We start from the raw sequence: 24,450 nt of genomic DNA, 5'->3' as shown, positions 1-24,450 counted from the left end.
GGACAAACTGGGCTCAAGCAGCCTGGTGGAAGGGACAAGCTGTGGCTTGTATACACACACACACACGCACGCACACACACTCAGCAGCTGCTCCTTCTGCAGCTGCTGCCGTCGCCCATCCCAGATCTCCCAGTTCCAAAAGAGATGGGGTGGGGGGGGTAAATGTGAGGAGGAGAGGGAGAGGCAGAGGTGACGAAGGAGAAAGGGAAGAGTTGAGTGGAAATGGAAAAGGGAGAACTGTCAAAATAAATTGGAAGAGGTGAGAAATGGGAAAGGAAGGGACACATTTTAGACCTTCAAGGCCCAGTTGGGACTGTTGAGCATGATGTAAAAAAATATAATTATCACTTTTGAATTTGACATTTTAAATGTGGTAAAAATGCAAAAGCAACACGACATCACATCCCGCAGCCAACAAAATTCCTTAAGACGGTCATGTTTCATAAAAGTAGCATTCTTTAACAGTGACGCCGGATGATGCAGCTTCCACATTTCTTGAATGAATAATAAAGGAAGTGATCAAAGTTTGTGGATTTTTTGGCTGCAAGCAGTATGGAATGGTTTCAAAAACAAGCTGTCCTGCATGGTCTCGTCGCCACAGGCGCTTTGCACAGCACAGAGGAATGCTTACATCATCGTATGCAATCCCGGCGTCCTGCAGAGGGCACTGCTAATAGCAGAAACACTGAAGTGGAAGCAGGCATGCCAGAAATGGGGAAGGGTGTTCAGCATGGCCAGGACTTCAGATATTCTTGGCAGACATTCAGAAAAGGTCACTTGGAAAGTGTTGGCACGTTGCAAACTTTTGAGATGCCAGAGACATTCATTGCTATATAAAATTAGCTTGCGCTACAGAGATGATGTTTTTATGAGGGAATCTCTCACCATGTTGCTACTCTGATTTCGGTACTGGACCTATAAAGGTTATTTATTTGCATCTGTATGTCTATTTTGGGAATCTCAGCTACATTTGACATAATTTAAACGAAAATTAGCTGGAAAATAAATCAAATCATAATTGTATTTTTAATAATGTCACAATTATTTTCAATTTCCAATTCCGTGGACCGCCTGCAATACCGCCACAGACCATCGGTTGGCAATCCCTGACCTAATAGGTTCTTGTCAAGGCATGGTAGCAATGGCACACAGCTGCGTTGTCAATATGTCAAATTTATCTCGCCCGGCATTCTCGGGGTGATGACATCAAATCACATAGCAAATGCTTGAGCACTATAGAGGCGAGCTATGAACACAATGTGCACAAGTGCGTTCTTCTCATGACTCACATTAACCACTGTCGCAAGGGTAACTTTCTGACTGTGTGCCTTCTTTTTTTTTTTTTTTTTTTTTTCAGGTTACAAAGGCGTGGGTAGCCAGCTGCGGCGCCGTTCTGGATGCTGATTGGAAGTGAGTGTTGAGCGCTCAGGACAATTATGGAATCATTACCACCGCCGTGCTAGAGGCAAAATATGAACACTGCACCATTTGTCAAATGGGCACAGCTTTCCAATCAAGCTCTTATTTATGTGTGTGTGTGTGTTTGTGCGTAGGGAGAGTGAAAAAGCCTTGGCATGCTGGCAGAGGACTTGGAATGTCAGTCAGTATGTCTGTGTGGACATATTTGCGTGGGGAAATGGATGACTCAAAATCCCTGCCCACTATTTTGTGTCAGTACATTTGTGTAAAACGCGTGGCCGTGTCCAAATGGACAATCGGCCCTCGTCCGTGTGTGTGTGTGTAGCGTATGACAAATGCCCTGCCTACTTGCAACTGTCTAAACATGCCCTCATCAGCTGTCTCTCTCTTGCCTTCATGGAGAAATAACTAAGCATGAGTTATTCGTTTTCATCATGCTATGATCCGACGCTGGCGGCACAAGGGGATGTCCCTCGGTGGACTATTTTGGATAGGAAAGGTGTGTCAAATTCTACAAAAACAGTGGAGGGTGATAACAGTGCCATGTGGGGTGGAGAAGTGGAAGAAAAGCCTTCATGCTCCTCTTTAATCAGCCCCCCTCTCTCGCCTTCTCCCTTTTAGCCTACAGGAAGCACCTGTAATCCATCTCCCTGTTTAGGGATTGTACGCTAACAGGCGGCATAAATATTTTAGGTAGATTTAATTAATTGATTCAGTGAGTGAAAATGGCAAAGAATATTTATCACAGGTGCGTTTTATTTCATGGCTTGGAAGTGCCGGGGGGAAAGTCAAAAAGGATGTGCCTCTTTAGAGTACAAAAAGAGTAGCCTTGGAATTGGAAAGTGGAATAATACATATCGCAATTTAAAAGTGGACATTAGAAATTGCAAAGTGTAATGTTCTTAAAGTTGTACAATATGGAATTAAAACAACTGAAGACATTAATGAGCATCCGTGGATCCTTTTTCTTTGCATTTTTTTATTTTTATTACAGAGCGTGTCTTCATGTCAGGGTTGATTTTACGGCGACTTATTGAGAGGGTGAAAGTTATACCAGAAAAAAAAAGGCTAAAAAGAGAAAAGTTGATAAGAGGATTTAGAGAAATATGGAAGGTTTATAGGTTGAGTTGGACTGAAGGAGAAAAACAATAAGACCGTCCGCCTCCCCCCCCATGACATCAATTGGCAAAGAGTTCAGAGTGAACCAGCGTCTTCAACTCAGTGGAGCAGCGCATGCCTGGGACGGATCAGCATGTTTCAAAAGCAACAATCTTCCCCGGAGCATATGAGCAGGGGTTCGTTCCTTTGGGGTTTACCCAACTGGTCTACGAATCGATCCCAAATAACACCATTTCAAAGGCTTGGAGGAACTTATGAGGTATTTTTCTTTCCCAGACTCCAACAAAACACATTCCAATACAGACAGCCCTGCAGCCACTTGTGGCCAAACTATCCCAAAAGGCTTAGAGATAACTCTTTTCAACCCTTATCATTAAAGTTTAGACACAGTGTAGAAGCCTGACATTCCACAGTGACCATAATGAAACCCGGAGGGAATTAGAAGTAAGCCAATAAAAAGAATTAGTACTTGGCATTCCAGTCCAACACCTGGTTAAGTTTTAGATGTGTAGCACGGATGCCATATGTCTCACGCTGACCAAGCTAACCAAGCTTTCTTTGAACATGTGTTTTGGTCGTCAAAGCCATTAAAAGCTCATTACTGAGTGCAACAACAGAGATTGTGAATCTTTGTAGGTCTTTACAATAATTCATCAAGCAGGAGATGAATGTTCTTACATGCACAAAACATGAGGGGTTAAATATGCAGCGTGACTTTGAAGACTGATCGGGAAATTTAGCTAATAAGCACCGGACAAAGATAAACAGATGGTCTTTGAGATTCGCATAGAAACTATTATTGTCACTTGTTCGCTCATTATAAATGGTGTTGCATTCTTTACAGTGAAGACTGATGGTGCTCTGACCTCCAGGCGAGGAATCTGAACTCTTCCCCCACAGCTGCACATTGAGGCCGAAAGCCAAGAGTGGACCACAGGTTCGAAGGTCATCCATGATTCGACTTGATCCAACACAATCAATGAACATTCTATCGAAACAACTATCATCAAATTGTGAGTGAATCAAAGAAAGGTCGTCAAAGTCGAAAACATATGTAACAGTAATGAAGAAAATTTAAGACACTTGTCATAAAATAACGCTGTCAATAAAAATGTAAGCACCAGCAGACGTAAATTTACTTTCTAAGACTTTTGAGATCCATAAAAACCAAGGCGCTTCCATCCTCATGTGTGCTCTAAATCAGATCACTTCCATAAAATGAAATGTTTGTTCAGTTATTCTGTGGATGCTAAAAAGGCTGCAGTGTGTGACATGGTTATTAGCTCGCTGCGGGGAATGAATGTGAAATTACCACTTTCCTATAACGACATTCCAAATACACACCACTAACAAGAGAGGCAGTAAAATCAGTGAATCGTTAATGTCCTACCTCTGTTGAGGCAAATGACAAAAGTCACCAGGTATGATATGTAAACTTTCTTTGCAATTAGTGAACAAGATCTTAATAATGAAAACATAAAAGAACTTCATCGGAAATTCATCCCATTGAGGGGACTTGCTGAGTTGAGGTCATAGTGGGGTAAGCCTCAGGTATATGTGAGGCGCTCTTGTTTCTTATTCCTGTCTGATTTAAGTGAGTCCATAGGGGGGCTGTGGTAAACACAGCAGGGACATGAACCTTCAGGAGAGGGAGAATGAGTGGCTGCTGTTCTACTTGGGCTTCACATAATGACCAACAAGCCCCCCTCCCTTTCTTCTCTACATACCAACTCCCTCGCCACCATCTATCCATCCATCCATCCTCCACTTCTATAGGTTTGACCACTAAAGCCCTCATTCAACCTGAGAGCGTTCTCTTTCCCTTCTCCAGTTCAGCAGGTTCTTTTCAAGCTAGCTGGATGCGTTCCCACTGTTTTATGGGAAGCATTGTGATCGCACAAGCTCTCTCAGGGGGGGACGGCACTTAGGAGCTGCTGATTTGATCTCCTCTTCTTTCACAACGTTTCTCGAGTTTTCATCAAAACTTCCAGGAGCACTCGCCATGGGAAGCCTCCGAGCAAATCAAATCCTCCGTGTCGTCGAAACGGCCATCGTGGTGCAACAAGAGAAGACACCTGATGTCGGGGGGCGGTGGGATATAAGATTATAAGAGTTCCTCTTCACATCATGGCAGTCACATGAAAGCCATGGAACACTAAATATTCATCAACACTTGAAACACTTCTTCCAATATTTAGAGACCATTCTTTCCCGACAGACAGTTATCCTCATTTTAGTGAGCGACATGAACCACTGCAGATCCTTTGCAAGAGTTCAGTCATTTTAAAGAGGAATTAAATAATAAATGACCTGAATCAATCTCCTTTGGCAGGGTCTTTCACTCCAAAGAATTAAAGAGCCCTTTAACTTGCAAAGCCTTCTAATTATCACAAATCATCAGCTCCAACGAAAAGTTTTCACCCAACTTGTAGTATTTAAACTGCTTTAGTTTTTACGACTTGCTTAATGATGCTTGATGCCTTAAATGCTTTTTATTATAGTACCAACATTAGCGGGACTTATTTTAATTTGTAATTTCCTATTTTTAGGCAACCTTTAAATATGTTATGGAAATTCATTTTTTTGTATCCAGCTATTTCCAATGATCAAATTGTGAAACTGTCTCACAAAGCTTCTATATTTATTATCATTAGTGGTAATTCTTCGGACAAGTGAGCTCAGAGGACGGTTCCTTTTGCACCAAGTCTCACAGGAAGGGAGGTTTTAAGGCCACAAGGAAATTGTTGACTGATTAGGGTCGAACAACAGTGTCAAGTTTTTCATGTTAATGTGTTCCCAGGCAGTAAAAAGCAAGCTCATTACACCTTCTAAACACTAGTTTAGAACTCAAACCTGGCACTAACTAAAGCGACATTCGAGAACCAACCCCCGAGTGGCCCAGCCTGCAGTCCAGCCTGCTTGAATTGAATTAAAGATCTCGGTTTGCAAGATTTAAAAAATTGTTCATTAGTGATTTCCTCAGTGCACTCACAACATTTCTTAATTTGAAAATAACAGATGTATCATCTTGTGAATGATTTAATATAAATGTTTCAAACATATTAAAAAAAAGTGCTCCTGCAGTCGTTGCTGTATCACAAGTGTCTTTTGCCGTATCATTCCCACATGATGACAGTGATAATTTGTTTTTTCTAATTGCGCATGGGAAACAGAATACGAAAGTCTTCAACATCGAATGTTCCACTGAGGAAATATTCGAATGAAAACAACAACCGAAACACAAATAGTCTGTGACACCGCAAATGTTTTTGCTGGAGTTTGTGGCAATTAACTCATCACAGGAGACGGCAATGTTCCAAAGCCAGAGATAAATTGTTCCTAGACAGCAGTCTTCCCGAGGGTAGATTTTAGCACAGCAATCAGCGTTTTGCAGCATGTTCGGACGCAAGCATTCATTTTAGAATCAAGTGTAAAGTACTTCCAGTGCATATATATATATACGTATATATATATATATATATATACGTATATATATATATATATATATATATATATATATATATATATATTATGCTAAAATAGGAATTCTGGAAGGAGGTCAAGATGGGGGCGAGTAAACAAAAAAATAATAAAAAATAAGGGAGAAACATATCACGCCCATTATACAGTATGTGAGATGTGTGACGTTTTAGAAGTCAGGGGAGCAAAGCCTTGAGGGCATACAATCAATATTACATTTTCCATTGCCACCTTCATAGCTATTGTAAATGGCTTGTGTCAAAAATAATAACAGGTTGTATCAGGAACCTTGGGTTTGCAATTTTGCTCCGAGTGCTTGGAGGCCCGCGTTTGCGCTCCCTCCCTTCCTCCGGCACCGCTGGGTGTTAATGATGCTGTGGTGGCAGACACTTTTCACATTGCAGCTGACTTTTTTTATTTTTTTTCTTATGTCAAGATCATATTGCTCACTTCATCTCTTAAGTTCTGCCAGTACTGAGATAAGTTGGGTAAAAAATATTGTTCCTCTCAGACGAATATCTTTTTGTCTGCCCACTTTATGATGATCTTGACTTTTTGTCTTCACATAGACATTAAAGAGGAATGCATTAACAATGATTTACGGGAACAAAAAATGGAGCCAAATGTCAAAAGACACTTCAGTATTGAATTAATGATGTCAAATTCTCCTCTATAGCCTCCTCATTGGATAGACAAAAATTTCCATAACAGTAAGTTCTGTTACAATCAGAAATATCCCGCAAGACATAATGGTGTTTGTCCCCTGCCTGCCATGTGATAAATTAGTTTTAGCAGATACTGCTGCAAAAGTGTGCAAAAACCAAAAGTAATATGTCGTGACAGGATGCTGTTGTGGTCCATCATCACATCAACCGAATAGCCTAACAGCTTTTGTATGTGTGCTCCTTTTCCTTCAGTTTCCAGAGCGCTTTTTTTTTTTTTTTTTTACTGGGATGTCTCTGCTCTTATCTAAAGAGCAATCTGCAGGAAGTCACAGAATCCGAGCTTATCTTGGCTAATTGTGGATATATTTGTGTGCGTGTGTCTTTGCAAAGGAATTGGAGGTGGGTGGGGGGAGGGTGTCAAATGCTGCAGGATCCAGCAGAGCACGTCAGGGCATGATTGGCAGGCGAGACTGACGGACACAATGCAAACGTCTGGCAGAAACAAACAACAGCAGCGCATACACAACAACGGCCATACACAGAGTGACGGAATCACCCAGGGCATAGGTGACATTTAATCCATCCATCACATTCCGAGCCAAAAGGCAGATGTCAAGGTTGGTCAAACCTTGTGTGTATGCGCCGTTTGTGCGCTAAATGCAAATGTTTGGTTTGTTAGTGATATGATGTCACGGCACAGCAACAAAAGTGACTTTTAAAACAGATTTTTGATTGAATCTACATTTGTATCCCAGGCACATTTTCGTTGCTGAGACACTTGTCACTGGCTCGAGGCAACAAATACTGCTGTCCAATAAAAGGATGTGCAGCATCCAGTTGTGCCCAATGAGAGATGGCTTCAACGGGTGTCTTTAAGAGGTGATAAAAAGGTCTGTGACCTTCCCAAATGAAAGACCCCCCACCCCTCCTCCCCCATTTCTGATTTGTGAGCCAAAGCCATGGAAAGTGTTGTTGAAGGCAAAGCGAGTGGGTGGTCTGTCCCTGGGTTCATGCACCTTTCTCTGTACAAATAGTCCAAATTTACATCTTTTTAATGGCCTCCCGAGTGTACTGGCTGTTGTAAATCAAGAGAGGGGTTTTAACCTCTAGGATTCAGCAGGGGTTAATGCTAAGAGCAACGGTCACTGCTGTTTTGGGCTGAGGACCGAGCAAGTGGATGCCCTTGACAACCGCATGCTTCGGACTGTTGGAGGGCATATATGGCTTTGGGTCTGTTTTGGTTTACAGTTCATCAATAATTGAGTCCATTAGTGCAGTGTACTAATAAGCAAGTGAAACAAGCATTGGGATAATTTAAAGCATAGTTATTTCTAATTTCTCTTAAAATTTGGATTTTGACCTAATTTGGGAGAAATAGTACATATCTGTAAAGTTGTACCGTATTTTCCGCACTATAAGGCGCACCGGATTATAAGGCGCACCTTCAATGAATGGCCCATTTTAAAACTTTGTCCATATATAAGGCGCACCGGATTATAAGGCGCATAGAATAAATAACTCAACGTTGCTCAAACGTTAATGCAGTCAAAATATAGTAACACTCAAAATAGTGAAAACAATAATAATATATCAATAACTCAACGTTGCTCAAACGTTAATATCACACAACACACAAAATAAACACGTAAAGCTTACTTTAATAAGTTAGTCCTCATCCACGAATCCATATTGGTCCATATATAAGGCGCACCGGATTATAAGGCGCACTGTCGGCTTTTGAGAAAATTAGAGGTTTTTAGGTGCGCCTTATAGTGCGGAATATACGGTACATATTTTGGATTTTTAACAGTGGCTATATCGGAGCAATGCACCTGACGAGATTTCATTTCTGGGAACCTTGCACAAATCTCATAAATTTACATCAAATATACTCACTAATATCGTGATAAGAAGCCTTCATCCATTATTGACTAAATTAATGAAATGACAAATACCCATGCAAGTTTTACCCTTTCCATCCTCCATTCGTGTACAATATACTTTGCCCATGGCATTTTCCTCTGCCATCATAAAGATCATTCACACATCGTGAAATCTCTGAGGTACCGTCGCGAGCGGCACACCTGGTGGATCTCGGAAAGGCCATCAGAGCACCGGGAGAATTGGATTTCCTCTAATTGAGATCCAGGCAGATGATTATCATTTGAATGTCTAATGACCATCTAAATGAGATAGCCTCTATAGTAAGAGTTCTATTTGACCATGACCTGCAGTTTCCCCAAGCATCTATTCCCCTGGCTTCGGATTATGTGACATGAATATTAGAAATTCTCACGGCATGCCATCTCAAAAATCAATCGTTCTTTTTTATGGTAGCACAGTCCCCCAAATCAGCATTCACCAATTTTCCATGCAGTACAAAATGTAGCCTTCAGTTATCAATGCAACAGTTTCAAGACACTGAAAGGATTTGACTAACTACCGTATATAATTTCACTTGCGATTGATTCATTTGATCTAAGTGGCAATTTTTGACCCGTCAAACCGTAATTCCTTTTCGTCATTGCTTCATCAATGTTGATGGGGCTATTTCCGAGCCCATTCACCGAACAGGCGAAACATACGTCTGACCTTATACAACGGCATAAAGCATTGCTTTCCTCGCCACCTCAACTCTCTATCCCAATCTATTGAAGATCAAATGAAGCTATCGATTACGCTCTCACAAATATGGCGAGCTGTGTGAGAATGACATCGCACTTAGAGATCATTGCATAAATGTATCCTAAATCACAAAAATGGAGGAGGGGTAGTTTGGAGTTGAGTGCTTGTGCATTCACTCAGAGTTTAATCAATGGATAAAACTATCACATATCGATATTTCCTATGACAACTGCTTATCCAAGAGCTGGAAGACACTGGAGGCCATTCGATCATCTTGCAGCTGAAAGGGCGAGTGAGATTGAGTGAGACACACGAATCTCTAATGGTGAATTAATACTGCATACAAAATTACTCCACTGCCACAACACAAGTTACAACAGGGAAGGTTCCATGTACAGCTTCTTGTAAATTTCGAGAGTGTGACTTGGTGACTCTCATGCAATGGCAGCTAGTCTATATGGATCTTCCTTGAGTGACCAGCGGAATAATTGGCATGAAAATAACGACAGCTTTCATCTAAGAATTGCAAACAACCTATCTTTTCGCTTACTTATGCATCATAATGTTACCATACTGTATGTAGTCAAGCAAGTCACCTTATTAACGTCATTTGTAGACATTTATCGACCTGACTGCGATGGCGATCAATCTGTGGTAAGGAAAAACAATAATGCAGAGTTCATCCTCACACTGTCCAAACTCTCATGGGCATTTAACATTCGCCTTATACTGGCAGTAAACAACAACCTGAGGTTTAAATGAGTTAATATAAAATATTTTAGAACATATCCTGGTTGCTTATGTCATTGCGTAATATTTGATGCTGAATATGGTAATATCGTTGAACCTTTGACAATTCAATCAACTGATGAGAGTGGTCACATAATAAAGATGCCATTTTTCTCACTCAGCATATTTCATATGAATATTGTCCTCAATGTTGAAATACGTAGCATATATTTGACCTAGCATCTGTCGGCGTAATAACATTAGCAGATGCACTTGAACATACCATCACAAGAATGCCCTCACACCCACCAGCCTTTAAAACACAAACACACTGTTGTGTTTAATTGCATCTGAGAGAATCAATAGAGTAAATATGTGGAATCAGCATCTGCGGAATGACAACCGTTATAAGCAGATGATTCCTTCACAGGATTTAAAAAAGCGCCAGCCGGCTCACTCGTCAAATACTTTGATGTTTATTAAAATTGAATGGCAGGTAAAAGCGACAGGTCAGCATAAAAACAACACAAGCAAATGTAACGGGAGTGTGTTTGATTTATGCGCGTGGTCATCTGTGGCGTGTGTCTGCATGTGTGTATGTGTGTGCTCCCTTTGTGTGTTCAAATCAATGGTCATCCCCCTGATACAAGATGGTACCATAAATCATTGTTTGTTGATCACTTGTCATGAGGCAGTAGCCTTATGGCGTCCATCTAATTACTGCAGCTCACAGCCATGCTGGGAGAAAAAAAAAGTTGCGTATGCCATGGAAAATCAACGCCAGGTAGATTTCTAATATATTTTATGGGCACTATTGACGTTGCAGGAAGCAGCACTTTCTCTTTCAACTGCAAATTCGACTTTACCAGGCAATGTGTGCTGTTGAGAACAATTTAAACTTTGATGGGGCGCATTTTTTTTCTATTCAGTGTGTGAGGTAAAAAAAAATCAAACATTTATATTATCATGTTTATGAACATTTGTGAGTCACATTATTAGAGGCTTTTAACAATATTAGAGGGTTTTATTTCATAACGTTGATTCATTTCCCTTAATTTAAGGAACTTTAGATGCTCTTGTAAATAATCTTATGTTTAACTAAGACAAATTGCTTGAAGTTGGGTGATGAGGTCAGACAGGCTTCTAAGGTGCACTGAAGTGAGAAATCTAGTGAATTAGATATCAGTCACACGCCTGCAGTGTGCAAGGGTGACAGGAACAGATCAGCCCACTGATCGAAATTGTACCAACACAACTAAATCTCTTACTGTGGCCCTGCAAGTGACTTGTATCTTCTTTTTTTTTTTTTTTTTTAAACAAATTCAAGCACATCTTTATTGCCACTTTCCATCAAGTCCTCAGAGATTTTCTTGGAGGGCAAACCTCTTGACATCTATGTTTGTGTCTTGTCGACAAAGACTCGGTCCCTCAGTCAAATTGAAGCTGACATGGATCACTAACATTTTCTCTTTTTTTTTTGCTTAAGAGCCAGGGGCCAACGTGACATTCAAAAAATATTTTCCGTCATGACAAATTCTATGGAGTGACAATCTAACTGGTCAAGGTACACCACTGGCTTTTAGTGTCATTAACTTTTCAGCGGTGAGTGGATTTCTGTGACCGTGGACAAAATTGCTCACGCAATTACACGCTTGAAGCCGTCACTTAAAGAGGAGTATAGTTTCTGTAGTACGGCCTAATGAGAATATTAGTGAGTACTTTCAATGAGGGAGCGAGCAGCTCACAGTGATATGTATAAATGGGATCGTATGAGTCAGGAATATGCTGCACCAACTGGCCTTCATGTTAATTACTGCATTAGCCTTCCTAATTAACTAATCTGCACAGAGTCTAATAATTCACAAAATCACAGTGGCACCGTTTCTTGCCTCGGTCATTTCACCCCACTGATTCTCAATCACGCCCGGTTACATCTCGTTTATGCGTGATGAAATTTGTGTTAGCTTGAGGCTAATACAAGCTTAGCATGTTTAGCAGGAGGATATTACACCGAGCCCATGCAAGCTGCAACCTTTCATATACATTTGTTGACTTGGCATTCTTTGCATTCTACGGATTTCTTTGAAAGATATTTCGATGTCTATGAAAACCTGGAATACTGAGCCAAAGTTTGATTGTACCCCGTATAAAAGAAAATGTCAGGGAGAGAAGTGTAGGTCATCCAAAACATCAAGAAGCAGCAGGCCCACGTCTCTGGACTGCCTATGGCCGTTTGTAATGACCTACCGACATTCGTTCTCTGCCGGCTCAATCAAATGAATAACTCTGACCAGTCAGGGAAAAAGTAGCGAGTCAAGGTAAGTGTCCGTCCTGGTCGTGTTTGTGTGGATCAAGGATGAAGAGTGAGGCCACACGTCACATCTTTTCAGAGACGAGTGATCCCGCTGGCTACAAGCAATCGCGTAAAAACTCCCGCTGAAGTTTTGTCTGACAAATTTGTACACAGGCAATATGTTACCGACCTCCATATTACGTTCCTGGAGCATGCAAAGTTGTCTCTGCAGCAACACTTTGATGGAGATCCATTAAAATCTACAAGCAGTTAATGGACTTTTTGGCAGCGCTTATCATTTTGCAGATGCAAGCCTTCGAGGGCATTACTGCCTTTTGCTAATTAGGGAGGTCAACCATCCATCATCCACTCCGGCATAATTTGTTACAGAATTGCTTAATGGCTGGATTAGAATCAACATGTCCGCTCTCTGGTGATTTAAAGTTTTTAACACAATGAGATACTTGGTGTTGGCCACTAGAACTACTTTTTAAATATTGATGTGGGTATTCTTTATACTGGGCCTCACACATTATTTTTATTTGGAAGACGAGACATTTTAAGACAATAACTGTTTTTTAATATATAATATAATTTTATAAAATACATAAAATAATAAAAATATATATTATATATATATATTAAATAAATTATGTAAAATATATAAAATAATAAAAATATATACACAAACAATGATTGACAAAGATATATTGTCAATAAACAGAGTTTCAGGGATGTATGCAGGTCAGCATCTGCTGACTAAATTAACAAGTGACACATCCATGTTAAGCACTCCATGCTTCCTGTGTGCTAATTATTTACTGATGCAGCAAAGGCGACCAGATGAAACCCAACATTCGCTTGAACTGCGAGGGGATGCCCTGGTGGTGTCACCTGGGTAACTTACAAGAAGGTAGAACGATATGGAGGGGGCTGAGGGGGTTGCAGATTGCAGAATGAGGCGGGGCATGGTCAGATTGCCCTGGTGGAGTAGAAGTTCACTGGTGAGTCAGGAAGGGAAGGAGGGAGGGAGAAGGGCGTTGCACAGCGGGAGGAACAGCGGCCGAGTATTAGATTTCAGATGCATATGAATGACCAACTGCTGGCTTTGCTCTAGCTTTAGGGGGAAATTGCATGGGCTCCCTTTGAGCTGCACTTTTGAATCTAGATTACTACTTTGCTTAATCCTGGTGTGGGCAGGTAGGGGGTCATGAATGTCTGTTACCGGTGCCATTAAAATGGAGACTTGCCGAGAGGTACTTTACTTCTTTTAAGTCGATTTTACAATATAGCTACAATGACCAAAAAGGCTCCAAATGAAGCCATTAGTTTGTGGTGAGAGCCTGTTGATTTATTTTTAGTTCATGCATCTTGCTAGGGTAACGACACCCACAAAAACCCAAGCATTGCTCTTTCGCTCTCTCTCTCGCACACTCACGCAATCTCGGTTCCAAAAGCGGGGGAGGAGGTATTGCTCTAGTCTTAAATCCATGCATCCGGGCAGATAGCCAAACAGACTTTCCTTAACAGCAAGCAATGAGAGCGCTGAACTGAAGTGATAAAGTACTACACAGTCCCTTTGATTAGTTGGCAAATACGTTATCTGTCCAAGTATAAATATAGACATTTACAAGGGAGTAATCAAATGATCCTTAGTTGCAAAAAGTTGCGTGTTTTAGTAGGTTGCGAATGTTGCGTTCACCAATGTTCGCCAAATGGTCACCAGACCAGAATTTTGAACATTTTCAAAACTGGTACATCCATTGGAGGACGTTGTTCAAAGATGGGTTGCCTTAAGACCGGTTTTTGAAATTTTGATAATTTCTGGTTGACAAGAAAATACAACAAAACCATTTTGCAACCTTGAACCAATGTGTCATCCAAACACTTCTTTGTATTTCAACCTTAATGAATCATCTACAAAACAAATCTCAACCAGATTACGATTTCATTCAGATTTTCCACCAACAAAATCCATACAATTAATTCCATTATAAAACCCGAGTTTTTCCAATTTTCTCATTAGAAAGCAAGGCCATGCTCCCATTGCTGCTTCTACAGACAAATATCAAATGTGCAGTCACAATTAATTGCAAACACAGCTCTGCAAATCCCAAACTGAGCACAATCAGGCCAAGTGACTTTTATGATTGCTCTCTGAGCAAATGTCATTACAAAACGCCTCTAATTACACTGATCCCATTATTGAGGCATTTATGAAACGGTATAGAAACTATTTGTTTTCTCCCGCAGTGTGCAGCGCAAACACAATTCTCAACCCCAAATCGGCAGAATGTCATCCGAGGGCCTCTGTGTAATTAATAGGATTACTCCGAGTTGAAAAGAGAAGCAGGTGCGCCTCCGGGTTCCTGCCCCCCCCTTACAGATAATTCACATGAGTGATGCACGACCTCCAGCGGCTCCCTACAGAAAAGTGACCTTATCCCAATGAGATCTTCCCACACGTCAGAACATATTCGAGGAGGATTGATTGAACTGTTTGTTTCTGTGTCGACGAGACAATACCGCCGCTTCAATCAACCCCCGACGACCCGCTGAGTCGCCTCCAAACTTCTCTACTTGTTACTAAATAATGAAAGTGCAATGTGAACAATTGGGAATGGGGGAATGTTCGCTTGCAGCTTGAGAAGAGACCTTTGAGCAGTTTGTTAGTTTGGGAGTCGATTACCGTAGATTCAAACGTGGCTAGTTTTTGTCAACATAAGCGCAACATATATTTAAAATTGATCGCTATGAGGAAGAAAAATCAACGATCCAGAGGTGGCTCATATACAGACCAGCACTCGTCCACTCATAAAACATTTTGTTAAATAGACATAAAACGGTAAATTTCCTTTGGGATCAATATTCTCTAACGTATTCTTTTGTAATAATAAGACTTACGATGAGAGAGGGGGGGGGGGGCTAGGTTACGATTTTCATAATATTGTAAAATGGGAAAAAATAATTGAGAACGGCTTTACTCACTAAAAGGTTCTCTACATTAGGGTCCATATTACTTTTTGCTGAAACAGTGTCTTGTTGGCCATTTGGTTAACGTCAAAGCCATTTTATAGCAGGTCTAAAAGCAAACATTTCTGATTGAATTCTATAAAGGGTGTGAAAGCAGGACATGTGTGTGAAGTGGTGGGCAAACGTGAGTAAGCCACAACCAAAACAAAAGGAACAGAGCACTGCGTGTACATACAATATCACACAATCCAGCAATATTTACTCTACCACTGCTTTGCCCCACCAAGTCCAAATCGAAAGCCATCCGTTGGTGGACGTTGCTCAAGGACGGTTTGAGATTATACAAGTTGATTTACCAAGTGACATCATAAACTGTGCATAAGGCGCTTTTCCCAGAGCTAAGAAGTTTAGGACCTTAGAAATTGAGCTCCAGTGTATTTTATTGGTAGACTCTATTCGGGGGGACGACTTTTCTTTCTACTACTTTACTCCGATTTAACCAATTCCGATAAAAAATTCCCCCCAATCCCCAACTACCCCATCAGTTCTCCCTTCTTCACCCCCTTCCAATATGTACGTGCACATGTGCATGCTCAATCTCGCAGGCTGCTCAGGCGCCATGTGGTGAATTGGGTCCTGGCCACCCCCTCCCCGTCCCACAAATGTGAAGGGATAGTGGATACCAATGCAGCAGATGGGGCTGATGCGCTCATCTCTGCCTCCCAGCACATCCACACCAAATGGATAGCCATCAACAGCAGCAGGAGGAGTCGCCCCAGGGCCAAGACTACAGCGGAGGACACTGAGTCTAAGATGTGGCAATTTTACAGACAAATTCAGTGAGGGGGACGAATGGGCACTTTGAAGGTCCGATGGCTAAACATTCATGCCTTTCTCATTTGGATTCATGACTAGACTATTAAAGTGATAGTTCGAGGCTTGTATAACTCATCGGACAGAAGGGACCGCTGTCAGTCAAACAGACACGGCAGACAACAGGCTCGGGTACAATAAATCCTGCCGACTCGTAAATTAACTGACAGTAAGCAGGTTTAAATTTAGGTGAGCGCTGTTGTTATTGTCGTGAAGGAAGCAGCAGCAGTATTCCCATAGCGATATTAGACAGCTCTTGGGGGTGGGGGGGCCGAGCCGATGTGGATCAACGATGACACAACATGGAATCTTACTGCACGGTGGCATAAGCTCAGCCATGATGTAATGCATCTGAGCTCACCGGATGAGAGTCAGCATGCAGGGAGAAGGAGGGGCGCTTTAGGAAGATGCGAGGGATACATAACAGGCTTTGTTATTAAGAGATTTACTAATAAAGAGGACGCTGTCGTAACATGTTTAAACGTTGGGTTCTTTTGGTGGTTTTTGTGCAAGTGTCGGGGATTTGCTTGTGACTTCAAGATGTAGATGAATGATTTAAAAGCTCATGGAATGGAAAATGACTTACTCGTGTCACCCCCCGATGAATCGACCGCCGCGTCTCTCGAGGATTTCAGATTCGCCCTTTTTATTTATTTAAGCAGGAAATAGAAGGAAATTTCAACGGGTCACTAATTTCATTTCAACATGTAGCAGTGGCATTAGCTCTGAGCAGATATTTCAGAGGAACACAAAATCAATGTTGAGATTCTGCTGGGAATAGCCCAGGAACCCATTAGCAACTTTGACCAATAGGTCAGCTAAAGTAATAGCTGGATAAATGTTTTATTACAGATTTGCAAACCGACCTAATGGGGGGCCAGTACCTGCGCGGCCATGCATGGCAAATATTAATCATTGGATTCTATTGCCGTAATGAACACAAATCTCTCAGCAGCCTGAGCTGCGTGGCTCGTATGATCTATTGGAGGCGGAGCTCTTCGGCCAGGCCTCGGAGGAGACTGGAGGACGCATGTGTGCAAAGACGTAAGCACTTAAAAGTTCATCATTTTACATTCTTTGACATACTGTGACATCACTTTTGGAGGAGATATGTTTTCTAATTACACCCAAGTTATACCTATGACAACATCTCAAACATTTGTCTTTGCCATGTGGGGGGGGGCTCTGCACATAAAGTGACGTATGGGTACTTTTAACGGTCACCAATCTTTATTTTGAGCTCTATAGAGCAAAAAAAACATATATATATATATATATGTGTGTGTGTGTGTGTGTGTGTGTATATTATTCCTTATCAGTATTAGATCGCACTGATCCACTTTTAATTCTGGTCCTAGTAATCCTCTGTCCACATTATTATCACAAATGTAATATATTTTTCATATTTTATATAATACTATTCTCTCAGTCACATCTATTTTTTTTCATTTTTATTTAGATTTATTTAATTTCATTTTAAGTGTATTTTTCTTATGAGTGCAGCCCTCACCTTCCATTTAATATCATTTCAACATTTTATCTGAACGGCACGTGCGGCGTCCACTGAATAATCGTTTTAAATCGTCTTTAGTTCCAAATGACACTCCCCAGTGATATTTTTAAGAATTAACAGATCGCTAGACTGAATTTCCACAGTGGAATTATGTTCTTAACAACACATTTTTATAGATTAGAAGACATCTGCCTGGAACAAGTGCAAATGTTTATCTCAGAGTGAACATATGTCAGATGTGGTGCTTTTTTTTCTTTTTTTTTGCACATCTCTCAAGCGGCTCAGCGCTGAGCATGGAGCTACTTTTCTGAATGGAAGCCAGACACACTGAGTGCTCCCACATGCTGGGTTGGGGAGGGAAGAGGGTGGGGGAAGCGGCTCCAGTTTCCAGCTCCGTCTCCAAGGGGACCACCGAGCCCACCAATCGCGTCGCTGAGCGCCGGCAAGCGGGCGATTCAATTGTTTAAAGGCGCAGCAACCGCTTTCATGTTGTGGAAGTAAATCAGTTTCAAGACTGGAGTTAAGCACTTTTCTTTCGTTCCTTTTTTTTTTTTATTATTAAATGTGAAATCACATGTTATTTTGAGCCCATCCACTTCTCACAGCATCTGCCTAAATACAAACTAGGCCTCATACTGTTAACACATCCTTTTTCAAAACAAATAACACAGGTGTGTACATATACATATATTCACAAACTGAAAGGACAGTCTATGGTGGTAGGTTGTTATTTATTCCAAAAAAGATGACAGGTTCACACTCGGAATGTGAAGTAACTACTGCCCAGAACTTCCAACAAGGAAAACAAAAAAAGTCTCGGCATATAATTAAGTCATATTCCAAAAACCATTTGTTCTGCTTTTTATCAAACAGATTTCATATGAGACTCACATAAAAATAAACTGCTTTTTAAGTGCAAGAAATAAAAAATACAGGTTTATGGTTTATGATAAAAAAGAAGGCAGTCTTCAGTTTTAAAATAAAGTTTCATTTAATGAAACCGGAGTGTGGAATGTAGTTTTTTGTTTTTTTGCTTGCTTTGACCACCACGGTATCACACATGCCCTTTTGCAGAAGTAATCGTCACGTCAACTGGTTTGCCCCCCCCCCCCCACCCTCACCCACCCCGATATTTCCAATAACATTCAAAAATGTGTTTGTATTTATCACACCACAGGCCATATGAACTTGTTTTGCATCAGTTCCAGCTGATTTGTTTTTATTCTTTGTCTGCCCGGACAGGCTTCAGCATCATAACATGAGAGGATGTCGACAGTGCACAAGTCTGTTCAAATTTTCCCATCACTTGCTACAATTGTTGATGGTCTGTTTCTTAAAGAGTATTATATTGCACAAAAAATGAGAGGGGCGAAAAAACAGTATGTGCCATAAAAATACCAAAAAAAAAAAAAAAATCCAGTTTCACACCTGCGATCGGGACCCATCCACATATCACGAGTATGATATACATAAACTCCTAACTTTTACTATATTACAGTACATATACAATCTTGAAACTAGTTCCAGCTCTGAGGTATGTGTATCCCCCATGACGCCATTGTATTGTCTACAAATACTCAACAAATCTGCTCTACAACTGTACAAAAAAAACCTAGTTGAAAAATCACAAGGCATTTTTGATGCAAGTTTTAATTTAACTTAATCCTTAAAACCAGGACTCCCTTGCATGCGTAAAAACAAAACAAAAAAGGATAAAGGGAAGAAGTGCCTGAAACTCACTGAAAGCACAGTAAGAACATTCCCTTTTGACTGTACAAAAATATGCCTGAAAATATTATCTTACTTTTTCTTTTAAAAAGATGAGGTCTGTCATGTATCAAAATGTTTCCCCCACGTGTTGTGTGTACACTGCTGAGTTTTGTCGAATTGATCCAAACAAGGAGGAGGTAAACGGAACCGGTTACAAAAAACAAAAACATTTGATTTAGAAATTACAGAAACCGTGTGTTTTTTTTTTTTTTCTCGCTGATAAAGTAACATCCTGAACAGTTCACAGATTTGCTTCGAGTCAGTCCACAAGTTTCGTCTCCCTGCAGTTTGTCTAAAAAGAGGATAAGATGCATAGAAGTCATGTTTTCCCCCCTATGCAGCAGGGAAAATCCAGAAAACCCTGTCATGCTGCCAGATAATTTTAAAAAAAAGTCTGCAGACTTGTGTTTGCTTTTACTTTTTTTTTTTTTTTGCTACCATCTTCTTAAGCATCTCAAACCTCACCTTGCCTCTTGGTCCTGAAACACAGGACCACCTTCCCCACCGAAAAGGAGGGAGGCAGGGTCTTTAGGGACAACTTGATCAGGACAAACGCATCAGTGAATTTCTCTCCTCTGAATTATTACTTTTTGTTTTTTAACTCAGTATGTAAAGACCAGGTCTGAAAAGTTGGCCTCCAGCCAGTCCCCTGCGATCATCTCACTGAGTTCAGGCGTGCAATAGTCTGGGAACTCAAAGTGAGAGCCCAGGCTGCCCTCGCTGAACGAGTCCAGATCTTTATCCACAAGGGACAACGACAGGTTCCCTGAATTGGGGTTGCCCAGCTCCGAGCCAGAGGCGCTGGAGGCGAAATTCAAACTAAAGTCAAACAGCAAATCGTCCGCGTCCTCGCCGGAGGAGGAGCTGCTGGATGAGGAAGAAGAGGAGGAGGAGGACGTGGAGACCGACCTGGAGGATGCTGGTGAGAGGGAAGCAGCGTGCAATGTGCTCTGCTTGGAAATGTTCTTGATGTTGTAAAAGAGTCTGTTGGTGGTGCCGGTGGTGCTGGTGGCTGAGCCGCGCAGCTCCTCGTACATGCTCGCCCCCTCCGACTCGGCCGAGGAGCTCAGCGTGGGGCTGGCGGGCACTTTGGCGACGTTGTACGGCCTCAGGCGCTCCTCCTTAATCCCCGCGACCCGGTGGTGGTGGCGGTGCATGTGGTGGTGCATATGGTAGTCCTCCTCGTAGTCATCGTCGTCCTCCTCCTCATCGCTGGGCTCGCTCTTGATCACTTTGGCCGCCTTGAAAGCCGAGAACACCCCGCTGCACTCGTCCGCGTAGCCGTGCGAGGACTTGGGACCGCTCTTGGTCTTAATCTTGCTGCACTTCTTGCTCGGGGTCTTTGCCATTTTGCCGCACTTCTCCGGCGACGGCGCCGACTTGGAGCTGTCGAGCTTTGGTTTCTTCTTGGGTCTGTACTTGTAGTCGGGGTAGTCGGCCATGTGTTTGAGCCGGAGCCGCTCCGCCTCCCGTATGAAGGGGATCTTCTCGCTGTCCTTCAGCATCTTCCACCGCTTGCCGAGCCGCTTGGAGATCTCGGCGTTGTGCATGTCCGGTGATTGCTCCATGATCTTTCTCCGCTCGATCTTGGACCACACCATGAACGCGTTCATGGGTCTCTTGATGTGGCCCGTGGCGGTCTTGCACCAGTCCGGGTTGATGGCCACCGGGCTGCACGCCATAAATTCACTCTCCTCCGAGTCCGTCGCCTCCCGTGACATGCTCCCGTCCGTCTCGCTGTTGTCGGTGTGTTGCACCATGGTGCCACCCCAACCTCTCTCAACACTTGGTCAGCCCCGGCTGCGTCCTCTGTTTTTTCCTCTCTATTTCCCCTTACTCTGGTGTGTGGGCACCGGTCTTTTTTTAAAGCGTCCAAACGCGCGCGTCTCAAGCTCTGCACTCTTTTTGCAGACTTCCAAACTGCCTTCTTAACTAGTTATCGGCTTTTTTCCTGCCGTTGCGTCATGGTGCGCCGTCCAATCAAGTCGCTTGCACTCCGCCCAACAGACTCCATCCAAGACTCCTCTTAACCCTTTTAGTCCTCCCCGTCGGAGTGGGGGATGAGGAGGAGGAGGAGAAGAAGGGGGAGGAGGAGGAGAAGAAGAGGGGGGGTTGGTGGGGCTACGCTGTGTCTGGGCCAACACTTCGGCACAGACGAGATGACCATCGTGCAGCCTAGTGCGTAAAAGTGCGTCTGTGGGCTGGGGGTGCGGTTAAATACCTTTTTATTTTAGTTATTTAGTAGTAAAGCTATAAGACGGTTATGCAGATGTTTGTGCAGCAACGAGATGTGATTATTTGCTTTTTTCTGTTTCCTCTCCCTCAGGTTGGATACTGAAGGTGGCGCTTGGACACTGTTGCAGACGCTTGGATGCGCTGAATGCGTAATGCCCGTCTACGCGCCTGGCTAGTTCTCGAAAAAAAAAATCGGAACCCCAGCGTTATTTGTTATCTTGGATATCAGCTCCCCTAAGATGCATCTAACCAAGTGTTGTTGTCCCAGCTAATCTATTTTGGTGACGTTTCTTTTCCTGTTTGTGTGTGTGTGCGCGCGCGCGTCTGTATCAGAGGGAAAGAAGTAGGTCAGTAGTACAGTATCTTTCCAGGTCGTTTTTTTTTTTTCTCTTTCCCAAAAGTATTGCATGTAACGTTGTATTTGCACATTTTAATTAAGTAAGAATATGGGTCAAATAAATACAAGTGAGTATATGCTTGGATTTAAATATGGATTCATGTGCATGTGGTGAGTTAAAGCATGCAAACACAGTTTGCCGATTCTAATTTGGATCTGCATCATCGTAGCTCAATTTTTGTCATCGGCGTATATGAAACCAGGTAAACAAGGTAAAATCAAATCATTTTCAAGACTTTAGGGAGAATAGTCTCTGGACTGGCGAGATGAAAGCTAAACTTCTCAAAGGTGTGCATCATTGTAACAGCATTTCAGAAAAAGATCATACTTCAAACACACATCCCACATGAAGGGAGAATATCCAGCACAAAAGAATAATTAAAAAAAATCAATGCAATCGTGAAGCCTTGCCCATACGTATGCATATGACCTGTTGACATTTGCTGTGTCAAGAGTGAGCAGCATCTAGGTAGCTACTCTTGTACCCCACCCTTCCCCCATCCTGTGTCTGCAGGCCCTGGGTGGTAGCCAGCAGCACCGGGCCCCTCTCTTTTCTCTCTGCTTCGTCCCCTAGAGGGCAATCACTTACCCTTTTGAAACCCTCCCCCCACATACACCCTGCCACCTTATTTCCCCCAGCTGGGGTTTAGGAGTGTATCTACCAAGGTAGTCAGCGAGAGCATAGCAAGGGAGGGGTGTGGCCTATGGACGGAAGGGGGGCTGCATCATGGCAGAAAGATGCTGAGATCGTTTTCAGTTTCTGCCTCTCGGATACAGAAAATGCTGCAATGATTCATAATGATGCTGCTGGTAGAGATTCATCAGATTTTTCATTTAATATGATATTTTCTGCTGTATTAGTTATATGATTTGTAAACTGCTACTGTGAAAGCATTAAAACAAATAAATACGTATTTTTAGAAGGGTAGTTCAAATCATGGTTACAAGGGCATTCTGGTTCAATTCAGTCTTATTAAATAACCAAAAGATAAGGATCAGGCAAAATGAGTAAAGGACCTTTTGTGATTGCTTCCCTTGCCTTATCTCTTCATGATGCTTCCAGGCTGGACACATGAATCACCAGCCCGCTTAATGATGAGCATGCAGGGTGGCTGTCCTGCTCATTAGCATGGCTCATTATTGGCTGTGAATGAGGTGTGGTGTCAGCCTATGCAGCCCCAATGAGTCATCTTTGGGAGCGGCTGGTCGCCATGTCTGCCTCTCGCGAGGCAACCCCACCCACGTCAGAGCCCATCCCTCTCCTTGTTTCACCCACCTGACTGCCTCTATGATCAGACTGAAAGGAATAGTGAGGTGTCATTCCAACGAAAATATACATAGAAAATGTCCAAAATGCTGATTCAGATGGCAAAATTGATCTGAGAAAAAACATTTTAGTCCAGTGTATGGAATAATTTTCTTAGCAAATCTTCCTCCAAGTGTGATTTCTGCTACACCCCATTCCCATTGCACCCCCTCAAGGCTGACGCTTAAATGCTTATTTGCTGCCTCGTGTCAAGGGAGAGGACTTTTTATTCTAGAGCGATGGAGTGTTGAATTAAGTGATGGTTTTCATGTAGAAGCATTGAAAGAGGGTTTTAGGGAAGGGAGGGGGAAAAAGCAAAACAATTCTCTTTGCATTGCTTATCTTAAAGCCCCCTGAAAGCAGCTGGTGCACTCACAAAGGGCCAGTGAAGCGTTAGATCAATACTAACCCTGGCTGGAGGCTATCTGATGTTCAAAATGCATGGATCCGTCTCCTCTACATAGCCCTGAGACAGGTGTGGACTTCTGGAAGCCACTATCTGATGGCCTCACAATGGGCGAGTGGGGGTACAGAGGTGGGGAGGTAGCGTATAAAAACGCAAATTGACTTTTCAGTTGACAGACACATTCTTGGGTATCCTGTGTGCTCAGGTTACAATGTTTATTGTCCACATCGTCAAGTGTCGTTTCTCATGGTGGACTCACTCCGCACTTGCCTTGTGTTTGAATTTGTGTAACAAGTTCCAGAATTTAAACCGCAGCCGAAGGTAAATTGCTTCTCCTGTACAGCACATTCGCAGGAACCCAATCTGGTCTTATAAATGTGATGATTTAAAGTTCACGAGTCAGTCGCCACGGCCTCTGCCCATGTCTTCGAGATGTCACTAAAAGTGCTTCGCTGCCTGCCTGTCACTTTATGATCTCATTCCTCACGCTGTCTCCCTTGCTCCCATTTTTTGCAGATAATACAAATGGGGAACAGTTGGGGAACTTGTTGTTCCACCACTTGAGTGTTTGCAGTCTTTGGGCCATTTTTAATCCTCCTTTCACCGACCCCCAACTCCTCACTCTTAGCGTTTTGCATCAGCGATTC

At 42.4% G+C, this 24,450-nt stretch overlaps 1 protein-coding gene and 1 long non-coding RNA gene across 2 annotated transcripts; one reads left to right on the top strand and one right to left on the bottom strand.

The window, feature by feature from the left end:
- Window positions 1-18,403: 18,403 nt before the first annotated feature.
- On the bottom strand, window positions 18,404-21,395 carry sox11a (SRY-box transcription factor 11a). Its single transcript, XM_037241820.1, has one exon. It carries the CDS (start codon window positions 21,217-21,219, stop codon window positions 20,062-20,064), a length of 1,158 nt encoding a protein of 385 aa, XP_037097715.1. The 5' UTR covers window positions 21,220-21,395; the 3' UTR covers window positions 18,404-20,061.
- A 110-nt stretch (window positions 21,396-21,505) lies between these two features.
- LOC119116455 lies at window positions 21,506-22,451 on the top strand. The gene is made up of 2 exons (XR_005096273.1): window positions 21,506-21,647; window positions 21,786-22,451. It is a non-coding gene; the product is annotated as an uncharacterized LOC119116455 (long non-coding RNA).
- Window positions 22,452-24,450: the final 1,999 nt, after the last annotated feature.

Source organism: Syngnathus acus, chromosome 22 (genome assembly GCF_901709675.1).
Source record: "Syngnathus acus chromosome 22, fSynAcu1.2, whole genome shotgun sequence".
Classification (NCBI taxonomy): domain Eukaryota; kingdom Metazoa; phylum Chordata; class Actinopteri; order Syngnathiformes; family Syngnathidae; genus Syngnathus; species Syngnathus acus.
The sequence above is the reverse complement of the archived record's forward strand: the minus strand, read 5'-3'. Positions and strand labels throughout refer to the sequence as shown.

Bases quoted from the DNA above. Each gene is read 5' to 3' on its own strand.
- sox11a (XM_037241820.1), bottom strand. From the start codon at position 21,219: ATGGTGCAACACACCGACAACAGCGAGACGGACGGGAGCATGTCACGG.